The sequence below is a fragment of the Ursus maritimus genome, unplaced genomic scaffold (assembly GCF_017311325.1).
Source record: "Ursus maritimus isolate PB19 unplaced genomic scaffold, ASM1731132v1 scaffold_20, whole genome shotgun sequence".
In the NCBI taxonomy this organism is placed as follows: domain Eukaryota; kingdom Metazoa; phylum Chordata; class Mammalia; order Carnivora; family Ursidae; genus Ursus; species Ursus maritimus.
In genome coordinates, this window is record NW_024424453.1 from 20,130,732 (window position 1) to 20,155,930 (window position 25,199).

At 39.5% G+C, this 25,199-nt stretch overlaps 1 protein-coding gene across 4 annotated transcripts in view; it reads left to right on the forward strand.

Annotated features, from left to right (window-relative positions):
- SLC9A9 (solute carrier family 9 member A9) overlaps positions 1 to 25,199 on the forward strand; it is a 550,759-nt gene that overhangs the window by 400,235 nt on the left and 125,325 nt on the right. For all 4 annotated transcript variants that reach the window (XR_572657.2, XM_008707677.2, XM_008707671.2 and 1 more), the window contains exon 13: positions 24,568 to 24,619. Coding sequence is in view for 3 of the 4 variants with exons in the window: in XM_008707677.2 (XP_008705899.2) it covers positions 24,568 to 24,619 (52 nt within the window). In the remaining variant the exon portion in view is untranslated. The remainder of the gene's footprint in view (positions 1 to 24,567; positions 24,620 to 25,199) is intronic.

Consider the following 25,199-nt stretch of genomic DNA (forward strand, 5'->3'; position numbering starts at 1 on the left):
GCACATCAAGGTCTCTATCAGGTCTAGAAATTTGTATAATACTCCCATAATATCATCCTTCCACTTCTCTTTCATTCATGCATAAACATTCTTCATCTCACGTTTCCACCAAGATTTGTTTATTTTCACCTAATTGTATGCCTTTGAACACATACGCACGTGCGTTCAAGTGTGCACACACACACACAGTGCTATTCCTCTATTTGTAATGTTTACTTTGAGCCAAACCTGTTTTTCTATTAGTCATAATCTAGTTATGCATCCTCCTCGACAAAGATTATCAATAGCAAAGAGGAAAAAAGGAGGAAGCAAGCATTTATTGAGCACCTGCTGTTTCCTAGTAAATATGCTGGATGCCTTGCCTTCATCACTGAATATGAAGCTAACTCTGCAGAATAGGCTCTATTACTCTCTTTTTGTAAATGAATGAATGAGGATTCATAGGAGGGAGGATTCTTGTCCATGGTCACACAGCTGAAAGGAGTGGGGCCAAAATTAAAACGGAGTCATTTTGGTTCCAAAACCATCAGGCATTCTAGCACATCCTTGTGTCTAAAGTGTCATTTACAGGAATGCAGGAGTATTTTAGGTGGTACAGTGGTGAACTTTAATTTTTTTTAACTCATACATTTATGTTTAACCATTAGTATCATAGGAGAAATATTCACCATTATTTGCCATCTAGATTCAATGCACTTTCATTTTTTGTATTTTAAGACATTTTACAAATAATTTTCAGAAGAATAAAAGGATAACAAAAAACAACTTTATTCAAAATTTTGATTAAGAATATAAACATCAAACAGTATTTTGTGAAAGAAAGTGAAAAATCTGAGTTCAACTAATCACTCATCAACTGTCATACATGCACCTGGAAAATATTTAATTTGTAAATAGTTATTCCAGATTTCAAATACATAACTAAGAGCTTCTAGCTTATCCTTACTTATGGATCTTTTTCTTGTACTTGCATTATCAAAATGAAAACTTAAAGATTTGGGGGGAACTTTTGATTAATCATAATTTTGTTGAAGAGAAGGCCATATTTTTAATTCTAAACTGCAAAACATTTCCATTTTAGATTTGCAAACAACAATTAGAATAATGAGTCTATTGAATTATTTTAATTTCATTCCACTCATCTTTGTATATGTGCCTGATTCAGCATTTGTCCACTTACAAATCATATCAAGTAATTTGGCACAAAAACATCATAAAAGATGAAAGAATAATGGATGTGTCCTTTTGAAACATGGGATAATCTAAGTTCTTATTGCAAAATATTACATGATAAAGTTCTTTCTGTTCAATGACTAAATAAGTGGGAATGCCATATTTCCTTTGTGCTCTTAGAATTACATCCATCACGTCTGCATTCTTGAGTTTAAAACAATTCATCTAGGATATTGTTATCTGAAGAGTTATGGTGTAAGATTTTGCTAATACAATCAATTTGACCATCATCCTTAGAGCATAGAGTTTTGGTGTCTCTGCATTTGGCTTCTCATTTGTCTAACAACTGTGAAATACCTTTCATTGTAATTTTTTTCTTTTTGTTATTATGAGTGAAAAAATGAAAAAATTCTTTATTCTCAATTGCATCCAATGAAAGCTAAAAGAAGACAACAAAGAAAATGTCTCTGGTCTTCTTTTTAAAAATTTTTTACCTATTTTTTAAATTTTTTAAATTTTAATTCCAGTATAGTTAACATGCAATGTTATATTATTTGCAGGTGTACGATATAGTGATTCAACAATTCTATACATTACTCAGGGCCCTTCAAGATAAGTATACTCTTAATTCCCTTCACCTATTTCACTGATCTCCTCACCCACCTCTGGTAAACATCAATTTGTTCTATATATTAAGAGTCTGTTATTGGTTTCTTTCTTTTTTTTTTCTTTGTTCATTTGTTTTGTTTCTTAAATTCCACACATGAGTGAAATCATCTGGCATTTGTCTTTCTCTGATTGACTTATTTCACTTACCATTATACTCTCTAGATCCATCATGTTGTTACAAATGGCAAGATTTCATTCTTTTCTATGGCTGAGTAATATTCCATCATATATATACACCACATCTTCAGCCATTTGTCTTTCAATATACACTTGGACTGCTTCCATAATTTGGCTATTATAAATAATATTGCAACAAACATAGTGGTGCATATATCTTTGAATTAGCATTTTTGTATTCTTTGGGTAAATACCCAGTAGTGGAATTACTGGATCATATGGTAATTCTATTTTTAATTTTTTGAGGAATCTCCATACTGTGTTCCACAGTGGCTGCACCCAATTTGCATTCCCACCAGCAGGGCACTGGGGTTCCTTTTTCTTCCCTTCCTTAATATTTGTTTTTTCATGTGTTTTTGATCTTAGCCATTCTGACAGGTGTGAGGTGATAACTCATTGTGGTTTTGATATGCATTTCCCTGATGATTAGTGATGTTGAACATCTTTTCATATGTCTGTGGGTCATCTGTATGTCTCTTTTAGTGAAATGTCTGTTTGTATCTTCTGCTCATTTTTTAATTAGATTATTTGTTTATTTGGTATTGAGTTGCATATGTTCTTTACATTTGGGGTACTAACTTTTCATCAGATATATCATTTGCAAGTATCTTCTCCCATTCAATAGGTTGTACTTTAGTTTCTTGATCATTTCCTTTACTGTACAGAAACTTTTTATTTCGCTATAGTCCCACTAGCTTATTTATACTTTCATTTCCCTTGCCTTGGGGGACATATCTAGGAAAATGTTGCTTCATCCAATGTCAGAGAACTTACTGCGTGTGCTCTCTTGTAGGAGTTTTATGGTTTTAGGTCTCATATTTAGGTCCTTAATCTATTTCAAGTTTATTTATGTATATGGTGTAAGAAAGTGGTCCAATTTCATTTTTTTATATGTAGCTGTCCAGTTTTCCTGACACCATTTTTTTAAAAGACTGTCTTTTCCCCATTGCATATTTTCCTGCTTTGTTAAAGATTAATTTACCATATAGGCATGCATTTATTTCTGGGATTTCTATTCTATTCCATTGATCTATGTTTCTATTTTTGTGCTAGTACCATACTGTTTTCGTTACTACAGCTTTGTAGTATATCTTGAAATCTGGGATAGTTGTGCTTCCACCAGTTTTGTTCTTCTTCTTCAAGATTGCTTTGACTATTCAGGGTCTTCTGTGATTCCATACAAATGTTAGTGCTATTTGCTCTAGTTCTGTGAAAGATGCTGTTGGTATTTTGATAAGGATTGAATTTCTGTAGATTGCTTTTGGTAGTATGGATATTTTAACAATGTTTGTTCTTCCAATCCATGAGCATGGAATCTTTCCATTTCTCTGTGTCATCTGAAATTTCTTGCAACAATGTTTTACAGTTTTTAGATTACGAGTCTTTCACCTCCTTGGTTAAGTTTATACCTAGGTATTCTGTTATTTTTGGTGCAGCTGTAAATGGGATTGTTTTATTAATTTCTCTTTCTGCTGCCTCATTATTAGTGTACAGAATACAATGGATTTCTATATATTGATTTTGATTTTGTGACTTTACTGAATTCACTTATCAGTTCTAGTAGTTCTTTGGTGGAGCCTTAGGGTTTTCTATATATATCATATCATCTGCAAATAGTGACAGTTTCACTTCTTCCATACCAATTTGGATGTCTTTTATTTCTTTTTCTTGTTTGATTGCTATGGCTAGGACTTCCAGTACTATGTTGAATAAAAGTGGTGAGAGTGAATATCCTTATCTTGTTCCTTATCTTAAAGAAAAAGCTCTGTTTTTCACCATTAAGTATGATGGTAGCTGTGATTTTTTTTTATATGGCTTTATTATGTTGAGCTATGTTCCCTCTAAACCTACTTTGTTGACAGTTTTTATCATGAATTGGTGTTGTACTTTGTCAAATACTTTTTCTGCATCTATCAAGATGATCATATGATTTTTATCTTCCTCTTGTTGATGTGATGTATCATGTTGTTTGATTTGCAAATACTGAAACACCCTTGCATCCCAGGGATCAATCCCACTTTATCATGGCGAATGATTTTTTAATGTCTTATTGGATTTAATTTGCTAATATTTGGTGAGTATTTTTGCCTCTATGTTCATAAGAGATATTGCCCTATGGTTTTATTTTTTTGTCATGCCTTTATCAGGTTTTGGTATCAGGGTAATGCTGTCCTCATAGAATGAATCTGGAAGCTTTCCTTCCTCTTCTATTTTTTGGAATATTTTGAGAAGAATAGGTATTAATTATTTAAATGTTTGGTGGAATTGACCTGTGAAATCATCTGGTCCTGGACTTTTGTTTGCTGGGAGTTCTTTGATTACCAATTCCATTTCATTGCTGGCAATAGGTCTCTTCAAATTTTCTCTTTCTTACTGTTTCAGGAGGTTATATGTTTCTAGGAATTTATCCATTTCTTCTAGGTTATCCAGTTTGTTGGCATATAATTTTTCACAGTATTCTCTGATAATTCTTTGTATTTCTGTGGTGTTGGTTGATTTCTCCTCTTTCATTTCTGATTTTGTTTATATGAGTCCTCTCATTCTCTCTCTCTCTCTCTCTCTCTCTCTCTCTCTTCGATGAATCTGGCTAAAGGTTTATCAATTTTGTTGCTCTTTTCAAAGAACCGGCTCCTGGTTTCATTGATCTGTTCTATTTTTTAATTTCTATTTTGTTTATTTCTACTCTAATCTTTATTATTCCCTTCCTTCTACTGGTTTGGGGTTTTGTTTGTTCTTCTTTTTCTAGGGCCTTTAGGTGTAAGGTTAGATTATTTATTTGTGGTTTTTCTTGCTTCCTGAGGTAGGCCTGTATTGCTATAAAATTCCCTCTTTGAACAGCTTTTGCTGCACCTTAAAGATTTGGACCATTGCTTTTTCATTTTCATTTGTTTCCATGTATTTTTTTTTTTAACTTCCTCTTTGATTTCTTGCTTGACCCATTTATTCTTTAGTAGCATGTTATTTAACCTTCATGTATTTGTGTTCTTTCCAGATTTTTTACTGTGGCTGATTTCTACTCTCATAGGATTGTGGTTGGAAAAGATGCATGGTATGACTTCAATCTTTTTAAATTTGTCTCCTGTTCACCAGAAACTGGTGCTTCAGGGGTGTCTCCTGTGTGTGTTGGGTGTGCCCTGATGTTGTGGCTGAACCACTTTTGCCTTCAGTCCAGCCATCTACAATGGCTCTTCACCTGTTACAGGCAGGTTTTGGTCCCTGTGTTGTTAATGGTCCAGTTTGGGGCCACCTTGAGCTTGAGCTGGATCAGAGCAGGCATTTACCAGAAATGCAATAGCTATGAACTGCAGGGTACTTTTTTCTGTTTTATCTCCTGGGAAGTTTTCATTGGCAGGTGTGGCCTATAGTCAGACCAGATGTCTGCCCCCTATCCACTGCTGGGGTTGCAGTCAGACTGTGTGTGTGGTTATCTTCCCTTCTTCCCAGGGCAGGGGTCACTTTGGACTAGTGCTGGCCCTCTCAGAGCTGCTTGCACACTGCTAGGCTTGTGGCACTGCATTGCATGGGCTGCAGTCAAGAACATTTTTGAGGGGGCAAGTCAGCAAGAGAACATGGGGGCAGGGCAAGTGGTATTAGCAAGGTTTGCACAAGTCTGCTGTGGGTGGGAACTGGAGCAGAGGCCACGGTGGAGGGGGCATGTCCACAGTGAATGTGGGGGTATGGCACACTGTTAGCAAGTTAGGTAGCAAGTGTCAGCATTTTGCTGGTTCCCACAGGTATTAGTGTGTCTAGGTTGGGGCTGGGGGGAGGAAATGACTCCCACTAGCTCCTTTGTTTCCTGGAGAAGTCTCGCAATAATCACCGCTCCTCCAGCATATGCTCTGAGATTAGTAAACAAATCTCCCTCCCATATACCCCAAGCATTTATCAAACTGCTGCTTCTATGCTTCACCTCTGCAGGGCTGTTTGTTGTGTTGTCTCCTTAAGGGTGGAGACTCAGTTTCTTCTTACCTGCCTGCCTCTCCCAAAGCTGAACCTGCTGATTGATTTTTCAAATTCCAGATATTAAGTCCCACTGATTATAAGACTTGTGAAATTTGTCCCCTCTGGTTTTCAAAGCCAAATGTTATGAGGATTCCTCTTTCTCGTGTCAGTTTCTGGTGCCTGGGGTGACAGTCTGCTTCTCTCCTTTCTCTGAGCCAATGACATCCCCCCTACTGCAGATAGTCCCGCAAGTCTGTTTAGCTCCTGCCCGCATCTCCACACTTCCTATCCTCTTACCTGTAAACTTTTCTCTACATTTATCTGTGGAGGTTGTTCTGCCAGTCTTCAGGTCATTTTCTGGATTATTTTACACTAATGTGGGTGTTATCTAGTTGTATTCATGGGATGAGGTGAGGTTAGGATCTTCCTACTTCACCATCTTCCCCAGAAATTGTCTCCTGTCTTCTTTTACACCTTTTTGACAGATATAACATAAGATAACTGAAGGATAATAAAATAATGATGACTCATTTCACTATTTTATCTAGGTATCCCATCAGTCTTCTTGTCTTTTTATTAATTTTGTATTTTTGAGCATCACTGAAAATAATGATGGATGTTAAAATAGCAACATTTTTCAAAAGATGGAAAAAATATCATTATCAGTTTGTAATATATCTTATATTTTTGGAAGGATCCAATTGACCTATGTAGTAATTATAAGAAAAAAAATAGTATTTTATTTGCTTAAATAAGTAGGACCTCTCTTTGTATTTTGGAAGGCTTATAAGAAATAATTTTTAAAAGACATGAAATACCAATACTTATAAATAGAACTACTCAAAAACTAAAATTAGGTCCAATGGATCCTGATGGTACACTGATAGTTAAGGGATGTTAAATATGTAGCTAGCATAACAAACCATGGTTTCATAAATATTATTTAAGATAAACTAAACTTATAAAATATCAGTTGACCAGAACTTCCAAAACAGAAATAGGCTTCACATAATTTGTCCAGGCAAGCCACTAAACAAACTAACCAGGAAATGATAACATCAACTTGCCCTGGGAGTGGGAGAGGAGGCTAATTAGAATCCAGAATTGTTACAATATACATATCTATAATGTCCAGTTTTGACAAAATATTATGAAACATGGAAAGAAACAGGATAGTGTGACCCTTGTACAGAAAAACAACAACAAACACAACCAAGCAATAAAACTGCATTTAGGTGGCCCAGATGAAGGCAACAAAGACTTCAAAGAAGCTATTATAAATACGTTCAAACAACTAATTGCAACCACATTTAATAATTAAAGGAAAGTATGGTGACAGTGACTTATCAAATAGAGAATATCAAAAAAAATTTAGATTAAAAAACAGAAATTCTGAAGTTGAAAAGTACAATAGCTGAAATGGAAAATTCACTAGAGGGGCTCAACTATAGATTTGAGCTAGAAGAAGAAAGAATCAGTGGACTTGATGATAGGTCATTAGAAATTATTCAATCTGAAGAACTATAGAAAAAAAAAGAAAAATGAACAGATCTTCTGAGACACTGTTAAGCACACCAACATGCATGTATATAATGAGAACACTAGAAGGAGAGGAAAGAAAGGAGGGGAAAAAATTCAAGAAATAATGACTGAAATTTTCCCAAATATGATGAAAAGCATTAATCTATACATCCAAGTTCAATGAACTCCAAGTAGGAAACCAAAATTGAGTCATATCTAAACATATCACAGTAAAAATGTTGAAAGTCAAAGAGAAACTCTTGAAAGTAATAGAGAAAGATGATTTATCACATAGAAGAGAATTCCAATAACGTGAATAACAGCTAACTTCTTATCAGAAAGAGTGGAGTCCAAATGATAGTTGATAACATATTTGAAGTGCTTAAAAAAAAAAAAAACTGTTAGCCAAGAATACTATAACCAACAAAAGTATCTTTTAAAAATGAAGAACACATAAAGATACTCTAAGATAAACAAAGACAGAGAATATGTAGCTAGCAGACCTGCCTTGAAAAATTCTAAAAGAATTCTTTAATTGAAAGAAAATGACACTAGACTGTAATTTAACACATAAGAAAAACAGAAAATGCTAGCAAAGAAAATTATGCATTAACTATAAACGAGAGCATAATTACATACTTCCTTTTCCTTCTTTTCATAATTAATTTAAAAACAACAGGATAAAGCAATATTTATAATATTCAGTTGTAAGGCCTATAGCATATAGAGGTATATATTTGACAATAACAATACAAAGAGGAAAGGAGGAAAGGAAGCTACATATAGCAAGCAAGGGAGTGACATGAGATGGTGACTTGAGTCCATAGGAAGAAATGAAAAGTACCAAAAATGGTAAATAAGAAGATTAATATAGGGACGTGTAGGTGGTTCGGTAGGTTAAGCATCTGCCTTCGGCTCAGGTCATGATCCCAGGGTCATGGAATCAAGTCCCATCATCAGGCTCTCTGATCAGTGGGGAGTCTGTTTCTCCCTCTGAGTCTCCCCACCCCTTGCTCTCTCCCTCTTTAGTAAATAAATAAAATCTTTTTTTTAAAAAAGTAGATTAATATAAAAACTTTGTAGATGTATTTTTCTGGTTTCTTCTTAGTTTCTTAAAAAGATATTAGATTACGTAAATCAACAATTATAACACTAAATTATTGTGTTTGTAACATATGTAGATGTGATATATATTACATTAATACTATAAAGGAAGGGGAAAAGAATAGAATGGTGCAAATTTTCTATATCTCACTGGAATTAATGTAGTATAATTCTGAAATAGAGTGTGATAAGTTTTTAAGATGCATACTATAATCCCTAGAGCACCCACTAAGAAAATAACTCCAAAAATATATTTTAAAAGCTATTAGAGGAATCAAAAAAGAACATTGGAATTATCCATTTAATACAAAATAAAGCAGTAAGGGAAGAACAGAGGAATAAAAAAACACATGAGACATACAGAAAACAAATAGTAAAGTGGCAGAAGTAAATCTCACTATATTAATAACATTACATGTGAATGAACTAAACCATGTAATCAAAAGGCAGAGATTATCAGACTAGATTTAAAAAACAAAAATAAGATCCAACTAGATTCAAAGATACAAATAGACTAAAAGGCAAAAGATAGAAAAAGATACACCATGAAAACAGTAACTGTAAGACAACTGGAATAGCACACTAACAGCAGACCAAATGGATGAACACACACACACGTTACTAAAGACCCTTTAATAATGATAAATAGGGTCAATCCATCAGGAATATATAACAGTTATAAACATATGTTCATAATAAGAAAACCCCAGAATACATGAAGCAAAACTAACAAAATGGAAGAAAGAAAAGTTAAAGAGAAATATTGAAGAAATAATGGTACAAATGGCTTTCGGTTATGTAAAAAATCACAAAGGTGCTACGTGCGTTAGCAGAGTTTGAGAAATACCATCACACCACACTATAGCCATATTGCTTTCACATTTCAAATTCACTCTGTATTGTTATATGATGACATTTGGGGAATAAGAATCTTCTACTACTTTCCACATTTTAATATTTCCTTCTAGAAGTTCATTCTCACTGAAGTTAAAAGCTTTCATAATCTCCCTCATGCTTATTCACTTGTTTATTTCAGGTGGCAACATACAAAGTTGAAAGGAAACAACCTAAATTTAAAAACTGGTCTTCTGTTACTTACTACCTAATAACTTCTGCCAAATAATACCCACCAAATGATCTTAATGGATCTTAACATTTTCATTTTTAAAATGATGTCGTAGGATGACATGATCTGAGGTCCCTTACACTTAACAGTTCTGAGCCTGATGTGACTGTTTTCAACAAGCTCACCATTAGGAAGGTCAGCAGGATCCAGATTACTCAGTGTCTGAGCTAGGGAGTTCCAAATTACTACTTCACTAGGGTACAATTTCAGTTTCTAAAAAGACTTCTGAGAATGCTTAACATTTCTACAGAATTCAGTAGCTTCATTTGGAACATCTAATAAAGCACAGTTGCCGTGGGGTATAATAAGTGGGTTCTGTTCTGGAACATTTTCTTTCCTCCTGGTCAGGGCCTACTATGTCTTATGGTATGATTTGCACTCTTCACATCTGCAGTTGGCAGATGCCACAACTTATATATAAATTCCCCGTGAAAACATGATCCTGCCTAGGGCTCGAAGCAGTGTATATCAAATGGGCATGAATATTCAGGCACCAGAGAGAAACAGTAAGGAAACAAAACAAAACAAAACAAAACAAAACACTATTGTAACTTTAAGGCTGGAAACAAAGCTCTGTCTAAGATTTATTATATTCAGGAGTTCCTTAAGACATTTCAAATGCCTATGAACTTAAAAGTTCCCGGTTCAAGTGAGACCTTTCTATAACTGCATGCTTACGGATGTAAAACTTTTCATATCCAGGAAGGAAACAAGTAGCACATCCAAACTGAGTCCTTTAAAGGAAAGTAATAAAGGGAATATTTACAAAGATACAGGCTGGTTTTCAAAAACCAGTGAGGGATAGTGCAGTACCCCACAGCCAGAATCCATCGAGAGTAGTTACCATTCTGTACTCAAAAGGGCAGGGACAAGTATTGACCAGAACCCAGAGAGAGCAGCTGTATAAAAAAGGCTGCCAATTCGGAGCTGAGGCTCTGGGAGAAGGACACAGACAACCATGGTGACCTGGCAGAGAGGGAGCCTGAGGAATAAATATCCTGTCTTCACTCTCTTCCCTCCTTCCAATATCCTGCCATCCCTTCCCTTCGGCCAAAACCAATCTAAAGTTAGAGGGCAAGAGAATGCCATCAGTGCCATCCCATTGGGGAGCATTCTGGAGCCCAGAACAGTGTGGGGAAGGAGGGAGAGTGGATCTGGAGTTGCAAATGGAAAAAGTCGTACAATTCCCAAAGATTCCAGGGTAAGGCAACAAAATCAACTGTGAGGTTGTCTCACCCAAGGTCAGGGTTAAGGTGAGGCAAATGCAGTACCTGAGATGCAACATCTACGTGGTCAGATCCGCCTGCAAATGCCCAGCACTTGCACAGCCCATGGGGAGAGGGTGCCTCGCTTACCTCACCTAGTCCCAGCTCTGATTTCACCTGGAGACTTGGAGTTGTTGGCCGTAGTACTAAGAACAGGAATGTATTATCTTTTAATCTATAACAGTAAAAGAACATTCTGTTAAAAGATTTTAAAATATCTCTTTGGGCTTTTCCCCCAAGGAAGAGGCAGATAATGTCCTACTCGTCCGTCCAGAGGCTGGTGTGCTTAATGGTCTGGCATTGTTATTGAGCACTGGATTTTGATTATTTTGTGTGGATGTGTCGTTGATTCCACTTGCACATTTTTTCACATTTCTGAAGTCAGGATGTGTCTTATACTGAAGGTGTCAGAAATACAATTAGCAACATGTTTCTTATTAGAAATATATAAAGTAATAGTGTGCTTTATAATTGATGGCACCTTTGAGTCAATGGAATTCGGTGTAAGTACTTTGAGGGTGTATCTGGTTTAACACATTTTTATATCTATCAAAACACCTAGCATATAATAGTGGTCATGGTATATCTTCAACCAAGATTTCATGAATGAATGAGAGAAGTCAATAAAGCAGGGAATTAATTAGAGAGTCCACATGTCCCAGCTGATATATACTTTTAGGGCTTAGACAGTGTGGTGTCAGGAAAAATATCAGTTCATATCAATAATTGTTTAAGCTGTCATCATGATCTTCTGGAATGATAGACTGAGAAAGCCTGAATGTTGCATTTGCCATGAGCATTCACTTAACTCTCATTATTTCATTTTCTGCCAAATTGATGCTAATTCTGTTCCCATGCTGTGCACTTTCTGCAATCTTCGTGGTAATTTGAAAACCTGTTTTATAGCAGATTTTTACCCAAGATTTTCGTCTTCCTCTTTTTCATCTGCTCTAAGACAACTTCTTCCCAGTGGCATTTTCATTAATTCTTGCCTCACATCCCTGATTTTAACCCTTTAATGATGAAATCAGAGTGCAGTTTTGCAATATAATTCTAGCAGCAACCATGAATTCTTTTACTTTTTAGAGCTTAAACATTTAATTTCATTTTGATACAGTCCTAAATGCAAGCCTGTGCCTCAGCCTCATCATAATAGCAGCTGGTTTGGTCAGAGAAAAACATTATTTTTCTAGTGATTTACTTTAATCCCTCTCAGCAAGAAACTAAAATTATTTTCTTCTCTTTTGGTGAGTCATGCAATAGCAGCTTCCTAGCTTACCCATTATCTCTACCTGTCAATTTCCCTTTTAAAATTAAGATATTTATTCATTTTTAGCAAAAAGCAAGATAATGCAATATTAAGACTAGTATTTCTGCTTTAACTTTTCTGGGAATAAGCAGAAAGTGTTTTTATTAAAAAAGTTAATAGGTATATATCACAAAGGTGGATACTAAGTATTAATAGCATCACATGGCCTTCTAAAGTTGTAAAAACCCCAAAGGAGAATAAGATTTCAGTTGTTTATAGAGGTTATAGACAACAGTCTACTTCCAAATGTGGGCTAAAATAATGGTTTGGGCAATTGTTATTCATCCCAGAGCTATTTTAATTTCTATTTTAGTGATTTATTAGTGTTTGTGAAACAATCTTCTTTGGCTATTTTTTCGTGTTTCAAGTATACATGGCTAATAACTGTCTACCAGCTATAGGATGTTGGTGATAGACAGCTAGAGGCAGAAGATTTACAGGTGAAAAATTATTGCAGAACCCAGTTGCAAGTGCTTTTTAATGGCTAACTTACAGAAATGGATTATAAATCTTTCTATTTTTCATTTTAATTACTAAAATGTATAGTGTTACAGTGTTAACTTCAGATCTTCTTCCCAAACTCCATATGCTTTAGGTAATACATGAATATTACCTAGTGCATGTCCTAGCACTCCATAAGCACTTAATATATGTTAGCTGCTACTATTACAATTTTACATCTCCAACTGGCTTTTTACCCTCCGCCTGCCTTACTTCAGTGCCCTCTCTCAAAACCTTGGTGTCGTTTTGCCCTTGGGATTTTGTTCTCACTTCTTTCCATTCTCAGGAATAAATTTGATCCACTCACTTCTACCTTGTGTGAATACAAGACCGAATATTACCTCTCCCAAGTTTTTGCCTTTAGGTCTAGTCTTCAATGAGGAATGAAGAGTTTTAGCTCATGCTAAGAAAATTTAGGCACTAGAAATCGTAGAAGGTCATGATTTGGCGAGGTAGCCTTTTCAAAGCATCTTGTAGATCACCTGCCCTACTAACTAGCAAAGTCATTTTGGGATGAAGTTCAGAACCAACCATTGGAACTGTACTTTCTCATCACTTGTGCTGTAAGTAAACATCCATCAGTTTTGCAAAGTTTTGTTGTTCTCCTCTTAGGATTACTTCCAGGACATCACGCCACATAAATGTCTCCTGGTCATCATTTACTTTGTCTGAGTCACCTTTCCTCCTGCATGATTGCATAGAGAATGTTATGCTTCCCTAAATGTATGTTCCATTGTCAGATGTATGTATCCCTTCATTGTCAGAGTTCATTCTTGATTTCTGTAGATGATTTCTCATGGACAGAATATGTTCCTCGTATCCAAAGAATACATTCCCACCTAGACTCCTTCCCACTGAAGACCAAGCACATCAAAGAATAGCGATGGAAAGACTTGCCCTGACATGGCACTTCAGATCCACATTGTATGCCAAGCAAGGTCTCTAATGGAGAACTGGGAGTAGGCCAGAGTTATACCTGGAGTTCTTAATAGCTTGGGATGGTTTGGAGTGAGAAGAGATGCACTTCTGGTACTGTCATATGAGCCTGTTTGACTGTGAAGTAACCACAATAATTTCTAGGTTTTAAGTTCTCCACTTATTCATACCTCTGACAGTTTGGGTTTTATTTTCAACCACTTTTAGTTTCACACCAACATAGAAAGCAAACTCCCACAACAACCCTCTATTCAGTAATAAAATGTCTCTTTTCTTTCTCATACAACATCTTCACTTTGACATGAAGAAGATGTCCCACATGGAAACACTAGAATTTAAACAAGCTCATCCACTTGAAAGGATGACTTTTCTGGGGAATGTGCACTTGGCTCTGATAAATCCCTAATTGCCCAAGCAGGCCACCCTAAGTGAAGCCTTAGGGAAGAAAGTCCAGATAACTTGATAAGCTATTGCATCTATCTTCCCACCAAAGGCTGTTAGTGTGCTTGTGGCTTAGGTTAAAAGAAATTAGTCTAAGTATTCAGTCTCAATCCAGTTTCTGATTGACTGTTATCTGCAGCCTGAAATTAGCTTACATCTTGGCAGAGCTAAGTACTCCAAATTCAGAGGAAGTCTTGCCAAACTTAAAGAACAGGATGTAGATCTGCATTTGTGTCTGTGACATGTACTTGTTTATTGGTGTTTATTTTTCAAAGAACATAATGTTTTCAGCCTACTTATATGTTCCCAAATGTATTTCTAAATTGTCAGACATTATAAACACTGGCCCCGTGGCTCATCTACACATCCAGAGCACACCTACTCTAATCAGTCTTTACACTGTAAATAAGCCTTCAGTGGAGCCAGAATCACAAGGAAAACCTATTTTAAGATCAGGTGAGGAAGGGTAAAATATAACTCTTTTTGTTTTCAATATTTTATTTATTTATTTATTTATTTGAGAGAGCACGCGTGCAAGCATGGGAGAGAGGCAAAGGGGGAGGGAGAGAGTCTCAAGCAGATTCCACCTGAGTGTACAGCCTGATGCGCAGCTCGATCCCGACCCTGAGATCATGACCTGGGCTGAAGCCAAGAGTCAGATGCTTAACCGACTGAGCCAACCAAGTGCTCCTAAAACATAACTCCTATGCTGGAGATGTTCACAGCTAACTCATTCAGAAGGCCTTTGTAGCAAAGATAACAACATCAACAACCGCCCCAGCAAGAATAGCAGCTACCACTCTGAACACTTTCGAGGTCAAGTCCTGTGCTGAGCCCCTTGAGTGCATTATCTCACAGTCACCCTGGAATCGTTCCTATTCATATTCCATCTTATGGAAAAAGAAACTGAGGCACAGCTTCTTGCCTGCAGTCACACAAGTAAATGATGGGACTAGCTGGTTGTTGTGTCTAACTCCTGCTGATTGTGCTATATGCCTCTTATTAGCTGTTAGCTGGTATTTTCGGTAAACTGTGTCAGCAAAAGATAGAGACGAGACCCTTCTTTACTCTGATCGGCCTGATAGTGTCCCACCCGTAACCTCTGGGAGAAAAAAGAAAGTCACATGGGCAGCCTCTGGACATGAGGACAGGAATGTCACATGAACCCTTGATCCAGCCAGTTTCAGTTTGGTAATCAGATATGTCCCAATGTGGGAAAGTGTAACCTAGGAGAGCATTCAGGAAACCAACAGATGACAGTGTTTCCATGCACTTGTGGAAACCCAGAGTGGCAGCCCTGCTCTCAGCAGCATCCCTGACTTGTATCTTACTCTTCTATGGGAGTTTGCAGTCATATTACATGCTTCATGCCCCCAAATTGTGGAACTTCCTGTTCTTCCTTCACTTCACTGGCACATATGTCATCTTATCACTTCCCAAATCTAAAATCAGAGTTGCGTCTCATTCCCCATTAACCTTTATGCTCTAAAACCAGTCTTCTGATAGAAGTATAAAACCACCTACCCAGTTGCTGACCAAGACACTCACTGTCACACCTCTGATATAATCCCTCATCCTTTGCCTGAAAGCCAGCAAGAAATAGGGGGCTGTTGTTTTTCCTGATACTGAGCCCACATTGATGACATTTGGCTGTCTCCCATGTGGTTCTGTCCCACGTAGTGCATATTAATCCAAACCAAAATTTTCTACATCTATTGCTATAACCTTCTTTCAGAAAATGTTCACCTCTTTCCAAGATTATAATAAATTACTCTCCTGAGGCTCTTCCCTACCAGCCTCTCTGTAAATAAGATTCCCAAACTGTCTTCAAATACCAAATATGACACACCCTTCTCTAGCTTCCTTTAACCTTCCTGGTTCACTGACCTTGACCTTGAAACATCCATCATACCTCCCTTATTCCTTGGACTTTACTGTTTGGTCTCAACCTCCACTTCAGACAGCAAATAGCCAAAACTCTGGAGCGGGAGAGGCTATTTTTCTTGACCTTGTGTATAGAGCTAACCTTGCTTCACTCACAATAGATATGCTCAGACCTGACCCTGAGCTTGTTTCATCTTTCTAACAGGATGTATACCTCAGGGAAAAATTCCCACACATACTTCTTCTGTAATATGGTTAACGGCAGGGGTGAACGGTTCTGGTCCTGAGTGGAAATTCAGAAACATTCCAGTACTTGCCTCTCCTTCACTTCACAATCTGTCTGTCATGTGCCACCACCACCCCTCCAAGTATACATCTATCAGATTCATCTCTTCTCTACACCTTTATCTTCCTTTAGATTCTAATGGGCTCTTGGGTAGACCATCGCAGTAGTCTACTATTAAATGACCTTCATGCTTCTAGTTTCTTAACATCATAATTTTACCACCAGTGATTTTTCTGGAACAGAAATCTAATTATTTAAACCCCTACTGCCTACAGGAAACAAAAAAAACAAAAACAAAACAAAAAACAAAACACTTTTCCTAAGTATAGCCTTCAAGGCCCTTTATAATTTATCCTCAAATTACTTTCTGATCCCACCCCAAATAACTCTGTCCACCTCATCATGTATAACCTTCACAGTCTAGCCACACAATGCTATTTATCATGTCTTAAACCTCCTTGGTACTTTTAAACTTATATGCCTTTGCCCATGCTGTGTCCCCAGACTGGAGTGCCTTCTCCCAGATTCCTTTTCACTTATCATTAAACTTATCCTCTCTTTTGTGTTGGTCCAAGCCTATCGATAGTGATGCTGTGGGCTAGGAATGCCTGAGACACGCACCTGGTTGTATTACTCATAGAGAGATCTCACAGACATTTTCCCTAGCAAGGCCAGTGTTGTGGCTGGACCAGCCCTTGTGGTTTTCATCATGATTGCAAGATGCCCACACTTCAAAAACCTTCAGGGAACTATGAAGGAATAAGATTTATTACTCACACATCCTGGAGGGTATACTTGACATGCTTGAGGCCACACAGCAAGGTTGTGGGTAGAGTGAGAGAAAGAACATGGACCTAGGCTTCTGCCTTTACTAGGGTCCAAGATGGTGTATCTAGGTTTTCACTTGTTCACTCTTGAGTAGCTAATGTAAAGCATAAGAGCAGGAATTAGGGCTTGGGTAATCAGAAGTGGGGTCACCCGAGTGGTCAGTCATCTAGGCTACCCAGGGCTTTCTGAAAGAGGAAACTTTATGAATGGGACAGCTTAATTCCTTGTTGGGTTGTTTAACTAGTAGCTGTATCATACAGCTGGCAGTATGTTTATTCAAGATAGATGTATTTTGAAATGGATGCCTCAGCAAACAAAAGCTTAATGTCAGGCACTTTCACTACAATCAAAAAGCTTAATGTCAGGCATTACACAGCAGTCACTTTCCAATAACCTACTCCTCTGTGAAATGTACCCAACCTCTCTACAGCCCATCTTGGTTGGGCTATCTGTTGGTGTATTCAAATAACTGTGTACAATGCTTATCTCACCATACCATAGCTCTTGGTTTCCAATGTCTGTCTCCCTATTAGATCTTGGGCCATTGAGGACAGGAATCCTGTCATTGACCTTTATATCCTAGCATATATAATTTATAGAAAAATCTACTCTTGGCTTTAACCTATATTGTATTTACCATTCAATGCAGGGTACATCAATTTTTTTCCATTTTTTTCCCTCTTTTTAAAAATTTTATTTATTTATTTGAGAGAGAGAGCGTGAACAAGGGGGAGGGGTAGAGGGAGAGGGAAAAGCAGACTCCCTGCTGTGCAGGGAGCCCAATGTGGGATTTGATCCCAGGACCCTGGGATCATGATCTGAACCAAAGACAGACGCTTAACCAACTGAGCCACCCAGGCACCCCAATTTTTTTCCTAATAATAACAAGAACAATAAGAACATCAGCAAATGTTTCATGAGAGCTTTGTAGGTAGCAGTCAATATTTTACTCACTTTATATGTATAAACTTATTTTAGTCTTCATATTAGCCCATAATGTAGATATATACTTATCCCCATTCATTACTGAGAAAACTGAGGTTTAGAGAGGTTAAGTAATTTGTCCCAAAGTTATAAATCCAGTAAATGACAGAAATGAGATATGAACTCACACAGCCTGGCTCCATGGTCCCAACTCTTAACTATGGTGCCACGTTGAAACAGCGAAATGAACTGAGGAGAGTTTTTTCATTTCCTTTAGTTCATTTTCTTATTTCCCCCAAAACATTTAGAATGTTTGAATGATTAATTACATTAATTTTGGTCCTACATAAGCTCCACTAATATTTACTCAAGTGATGCAGGATGGGGGGTGGTGAAGTACCACGTTTGGGCCCCTGTGTGATGTTCTTAGAGCTACATGATAGTCCCCAAACCTCTGGGGGTGCCTTGCACACTCCTCCGTTGTCCTGCTATATGTATGTGCTCAGCATCCAGTCACTTTTCCCTTACGGAAAATGTCGTTTTTCACACTTAATACAATTCTTAGAGAAAATGGTTTCTCCTCCCCCACCACCCAGCCTCTGTTAGCTGGGGGCTCAAAAGAACCAAAATTGCACCTAGGACTATTGGGATTCACACAATAAGACTAAGCCCTAGTAATATTTCACTGCCTTTCTGGAGGTGCTAAGTGATAAGGATCGAATGGATTTTGTTAACTTTAATGGGAAAAGTGAGCCTTTTGTTAGTTACTCACCTTGCTTCCCCTCGAAGAAAAACCCACCTTTGGAGCATTCTTTTCGGCCCCGATTGGATATGGAAGCATCCTAAGATTTCAATATGTCTAATAAAACTCACCAAAGAATGGAGGCGCGATAGGAGGGGAGGTGCATTATGGTAGCACGGAGATGAGTTTTGCTCTGAAAATGGAGCTGGATGCTCATTGTAAATGAGGAGCCTGGAGTGAGATGTTTGAGAGCACAGCTGGGAATATGTGAGAAGCTCACTTTCGTTTTCATTTGAATACTGTAGAGGCAGCACTCGACTTACTTAAAATTAAAAGGTACATTAGGAATGCAAAACAGTGTATAACATTTTAACTAGTCTTTTTTAGTTGCTTTTTAATCTTTTACTGGTTCTTCTTTTGTCTGTATTTTTTATAAATGTTTAGGGGGCTATGTGGTTGTCCATCATCCGCCCCGGCTTCCCTTTTCTAAAGTTGCGCACACCTGTCCAGTTATTTATCCACACCTGCCCCTAGTCTTTCTAATCACACGGTGCTTCCTTTTCACGAACTTCTCTCTGCTCTCCTTCTGCTCAGCTCTACCCATACCCTCTCTTCCCCTTGCTCTTCAGACACCTTCCTTTCTTTCTTCGTTGCCCTCTTTCTCCACCAGCCTACCAGGAAATTTGAAATAAATTCCAATCTGGGAAGTTTGGCCCTCCTTAAATAGAAGTGATGTTTTACTATGAAATCCCTGATGTGCTCTGGCCACTTACAATGCTCAGCTGTAGGTATTCCTATACATTCAAGGGCCGTCCATTGCAGAACTGGGGACTGGGAGGGCTGATCTTGAAATTAGTGAGCAGTGAGTATGGCAGTGAGCACGGACCCCAGTGATTTTTTTTAAATACTGATAATAATAAAAATAATAACATGGACAATAGCTGCTAACATTTTTTGAGAGTTTACTAGGTACCAGGCCCTAAGCTAACCACTTTTATAAGTATTTTCTCATGTAATCTTCTCCAGAACCCTGGGGAGCACGTTCTGTTATTATCACCATTGTACTAATGAGGAAAACCCAGCACAGTGAGTGATGCAAGTCACACAGCAGTGAGAGGCTCTTAAGAGCTGGGTTTCACTGATGCTTCAACAACCACAGAGTAGTTGTGAGTCCTGGGATTCCAGCTAGGGCTGGTATGTCATGACGAGCTCTGGCTCGGCCTACACAGCTGCATATAATCAGACAGGTGAACACGGGGTGGGCCAGAGTTGCCATAGCCGGAGCAAGGTGATCCCAGGTGCCACAGAAAGGGTTGGATCTGGGAACAGAGAACAGAGTTGGCAGTATACAGCTATGTACAGTCGAAATCAGTGAAAACATTAAGTGATGGGGGATCTGAACAAGGTAGGGTGATCAGAAGGGGAGGGACAGTGGTGGAAAGTTCAGGAAAGGAGGTGATGCCTCAGAGATGCCCAGTGGTGACCATGCTGGAGTTTGGAGAGAGGGGATTCAGTCGACGGGAGAGGCATTGGCAGATCTGGGTAAGGCCACAGTTCCGGGATTGTATTGGGTAATAGGGCTCAGAAATAAGGACAGGTCCAGTTAGCAAACCTGGGGCATTGCGTCCAGATCAGATGAACAGAAAGGGTAGCTTAACACCATGGGAAGGGGGCAAAGAGCCTTGGGTATCACCTAAGGAGGTTGAACTTGGTCCCATACACACCTGTGATCTCTCACCTGGGGAGCTGCTACAAACACCACAAGCTGTGTGACATCATGTCTTCTTTCTGTTAATCTCTCAAAACCCATAGCGCGTACATTATCTTTTATACCTTAAAGTGAGTGGACTCAAGGTTAACCCTCCAGAATGTCACTTTCACACTTGGACTTGCTTTCTTGAATAAGAGAGTAAGAGATACAGATGCAGCTGGGATGTTTGCTTAACCCTGGGGATGCTGTGTGAATGTGCCATGCATGCTGATATCAGTTCACATATCACAATAGAGAAAAGGTTAGAAAATTGCCCCCAGAGGCCTCGGGGAGTTGGTGTGGGGAAGTAGGGCAGACAGTGGGGCAAAGAATAATGGTGTTGTTATACTTGTAAGCTCTTCTATAACATTTCAGTTTTATTGTTTTATTGTGTATGTGTGTATGTCTGTGTATTATAAACTTGGAAAGATGTATTAAATTTGACCATGAGGTAATCAGTCCCATACTAAATTAAAAAGAAAGAGGGAGCACAGAGACAATTTGCTAACGTACTGTTGCAGACAAGAAATCAAGGCAATCTAACTGGCAGATATAAGAATTTTAAAAAAGAGAAAGAATAGTAGCCAGGGGCCATTTAATGTGGGCATTAAGAGGTTCGTAGAGCGCTTGGAAATCATTATAACACCGCAAGTGCTAGACTTTATCGGGCCAGTGGCGATGCTGAGACTGCCAGTAAAGAGCTGAGTATCCCCATCACTCTCTGTTTAAGGAGGCAGGGAGCCAGGGAATATGATTTAGCAAGATTTTTATCAAAAGGAGCTAAAATCACAAGAGAAAGAGGCATCGTTCTTATGAGCCTTTCCTTCATAGCGCGTAAATGATAATAAATTTTTTAGATTTTTCTAACTCAGCCTGGCAAACTGCATACTCCGTGAGGGCAGGAACCACATCTGTTTTGTTCACCCAGCTGCTCCAGGACGGAAGTCACTTATATGGAGTTTCTCTTTCCTCAAGTCACTTGAGATGCTCTGTCTGCTCAAGGCCAAGAAGGGCTACGGGCCTGGTCCCAGGAGCAGACCCTGACCTTCCATGAAATGGCAGGAGGGAGGAGGCCTTCTTGCTCCCAGTAGAACAGCAGTTCTTAGGCCTCTGAGATGCTCTTCACTGAGTCCCACATTACACTGAAGAACTTAATCCGCAGCCATCATTCCTCAGCTCCATCTGGCTGCTGGAATAATTGAAACTAGAAACGTCTGCTTTGATTGCTGCTGAAAAGGAAAGCTTAAATTTACATGGAAAACCTCAGTACTGCCTCCAACCTTAAACGTTGGGTTTCTTGGGAAATTCGATTTCTGTTCTCTCCAGGTTTCTAGATGGGGAACCTGAAAAAGGCCCTAAACAGATGTGGCAGTGGGAACTTCAGGACCCTCAGCACCACTCGCAGCCTACACAGGTGCCAGGAGCCCTCCGGGGAGGGGGACAGGGAGAAGGGGGATCTGGGCTTACCCAGAAATCAAGGCTCCAAGGGGCTCCCAGCATCATCCACAGAGCTCAGACCCAGCAGACCCTTGAACATGGCCCAGGCTCCTGAGAGAGGGGGCCAGGGTGTCTCCACACTCGTCCCTCAGTGTTCACAGAGGCTGGACCCGGGCCGTCTGCACCATTCAGTGTCATTACCTGACCCACCTCGGGAGGCTGGGCCTTAGCTCCCCCTCTACTCTTTCTCCCCTCCCCTTCCTCATCTCCTCCCTCCCTCTCTCCTCCTCTAGCCCTCCACCCTCAGTGACCCTTCACCAGCTCCTCTCCTCCTGGACTTCTCTCTCTCCCGCCCCCCCCCCACTACCTCCTTCCTCCCTTCTGGCTTTAGGAGGCTAATGCCTTATCTATTCGGCCACAGGGTGACTCTCCCCTCTCTGTCTCTTTCCTCACCCCTCCTTCTCTCTCCTCCCTGACCCCTTCCTCTCCCTCCTACCTTTTCCCTTCCTTCTCTCCCTCTGACTTCAAATAGATCAAATAGCTCTTTCTACTCTAAGAAAATCAAAGGTTAGTCCCCACCAGAGGTTCTTCTCAGTTCCACATACAATAAATAGCTACCCATTTCACCCCCTGGGTTAGAAAGAAGAGGCTATTCATGCCCAGAAGACACTGATTTTTGAAGTATCAGAGGTATTTTAAACAAGCTGTCTCCACACTGCTTTCCTTTCACATGCTAGCACATCTGCTGACTGGTGGCTTCTGACCCTGCCTTCCCCTCCTCCACCTGGAGAACAGAACTGCAAGCCTACTAAAGACGTGTTTACAGGGGGAGTTGAAGGGAAGACCCGAGAAAGCTCTAGGAATTGTGGCGTTCACAGAAAAGGCTCTGGGGGAGCTTGAGCCAGGTTTCTGAGGCTCTAAGCTGGTCCACCCGGTCCTCCCAGCCTGCCCCCACAACAGGCAGAGGCCCACTCTCTGGAGCAGAGGAAATTCAAGCTCATAGCCCCTCAATTGCTCTGGCCCTTCTGAGGCCGTGGGAAGAAACCCAGCATTGTGATCCCATGGTCCTGTGTTTTTGCAAGATTTGCAAGAGGAATATATTTTAACCACAGTTGGGTTTGATGACTGTTTCTTCCACTACTGTTTCGCTCAGTCGTACCTCTCCTCTGGTCATTTGGCCCTGGAGTGGGCATTTGGGGGATCCGACCAAGGGGAAGCTGAATTGGGAACGCATTCAGTTTGTATTTAGTAGAATACATGTGTGTGGTCCCCAGTCACTTCTGTGCATGGGCAGGTCCCGGCTGGCCCTCCCAGGGCAGGAAGGGCTTACAAGAAGAGTGCCACAAGGCTGAATCAAAGATGAATATGACCCATGGCACCAGGCTTCAGAAGTCTGTGGGTAGTGGTAGAAAAACAAGGCTTGAATTGTACTGAGCCTCGTCTGTGGAAAATCCTTCCAATCATGAGAGGTGTAAAATTCCAAGTGGAGGATTCCATTCTCATGGGTGCCCCATCAAAACAGAAATCGGGACTACATTCAGTGCTGCACTGTATACATGGCTAAGCACGCTGTGCTTTGTTCATGGGAACCGCGTGACAGGAAGTTTATCAGGAACCTTGTGTCTGCAGGCCTTTGACCTGGAGCCGCCCCGCACCCAGCGAGCACATCTTACAAGGAGGAACGCTTTAGTGCCTCCCAGCTATCAATAACTTTGATCGATCTCGCTGGAGAGAAGATTACCTCATCTTCCTATTCTCTCTTGTACAAAATCATTGCCATATAAAGCAAGTATCAAGGTATGCAAGCAAAACTTACAGAGGAAAAAGTTATCTTAGAAGTGTGTCAGCAGTTAATTAATTTGCATATTATTTATTTTATGGCTTTTGAGATGTCTGTTGCATTTGCCAGGTTTTTAAATTATGAAATGTTTTGTGATTTATTTTTTCTTTCTCAAGAGTTTCTTCCAAACCTAATTTTGTAACTGTATTTTTATATTAATTTTCCTAAAGAGAACCCCCCCAAGTTGTTTAAGCCTTAGGCCCCACAAACCTGGATCATCTTTACTGGCAGCCTTGGTGAGCATCAGGACAAAGGATTGTTTTTTTCTGTTTGCAGGCGCCTGCCTCAGCCTGGGCCCCCACATTCCCAGAGCAGTTTGGTCAGTGAGTCCTGCAAAGGGAGCAGGTGGCCTTTCCTCCAGCATCTCTATTTTCGGGACTGTGGAGGTCTTTCTTTTTTTTCTTTTTTCTTTTTTTTTTTTTTTTGAGAGCTCCTATTCCAGGTTCTCAGGCTTCTACTCCAATCGGGAGACAGCCGCGAGGAACAGCTGTTGGTGCTCAATCTCACTAGCCGTGCTGAGGCCCAGCTGCACAAGGTCTTACACTGACATAAATCCATTTGAAGTTCTTTTGATTCAGGGAGAGGTGGGGTGGTCTTCTGCCAAACCTTCCCTCTGATTTGTATCATATATGGTTCAGGCATTTGGTCACACAAAACTATCTCGTCTCATCTGCAGCAAGGCCCTTAACCCATTTTCTGATTTCCTTAACAGAGTTGGTGTGGACCTGGATGAAGATCTGAAGGAGGAACCCACCTCACACCAGGCAAGTCGAAGAAGCCAATTCATAGAGTATAGAGATATGAAATGTTCTATATGGAATGTTCCATGCTTGTCCAGCACGTGGCCAACCTGAAGGGGGCTGCCTCTACTGATAAAACATATCCGATGACTATAAAATACCTGGGAATTCAGGGTATCAGTAACCTTTGCATCACCTTTAGAATGCTTAGAACTAGCACACCCTTGCACCCTCTCTGCGGCAACAGGAAGCTGGAAACTCTCCAGTGTAGAAGAAAGAGCATGGCTGCCCAGGGACTTGCTAGCTAGATAATCTCAGTGACATGAACTCAATGCATGTCCAGTTCATGTTGGGCACACAACAAATGGGGCTGTTTCTCCCACATGGCTTCTCATTAATCAGGTCTAGGTGTATAGAAATATTGAAATATTGAAAATTTGCAAAAGCACAGCAAAACTGTCTAGGTGATCCATTCCTAACTGAGCTGAGCAACTGTTATCTGCAGAGACCTGAAAATCCTCGGGGAAATTTGTTCAGAACAATGTACTGTTCCCTCGAGTACAGCAAGTGTATTCTCCAAACTCTGAACTTGAACCTGACATCC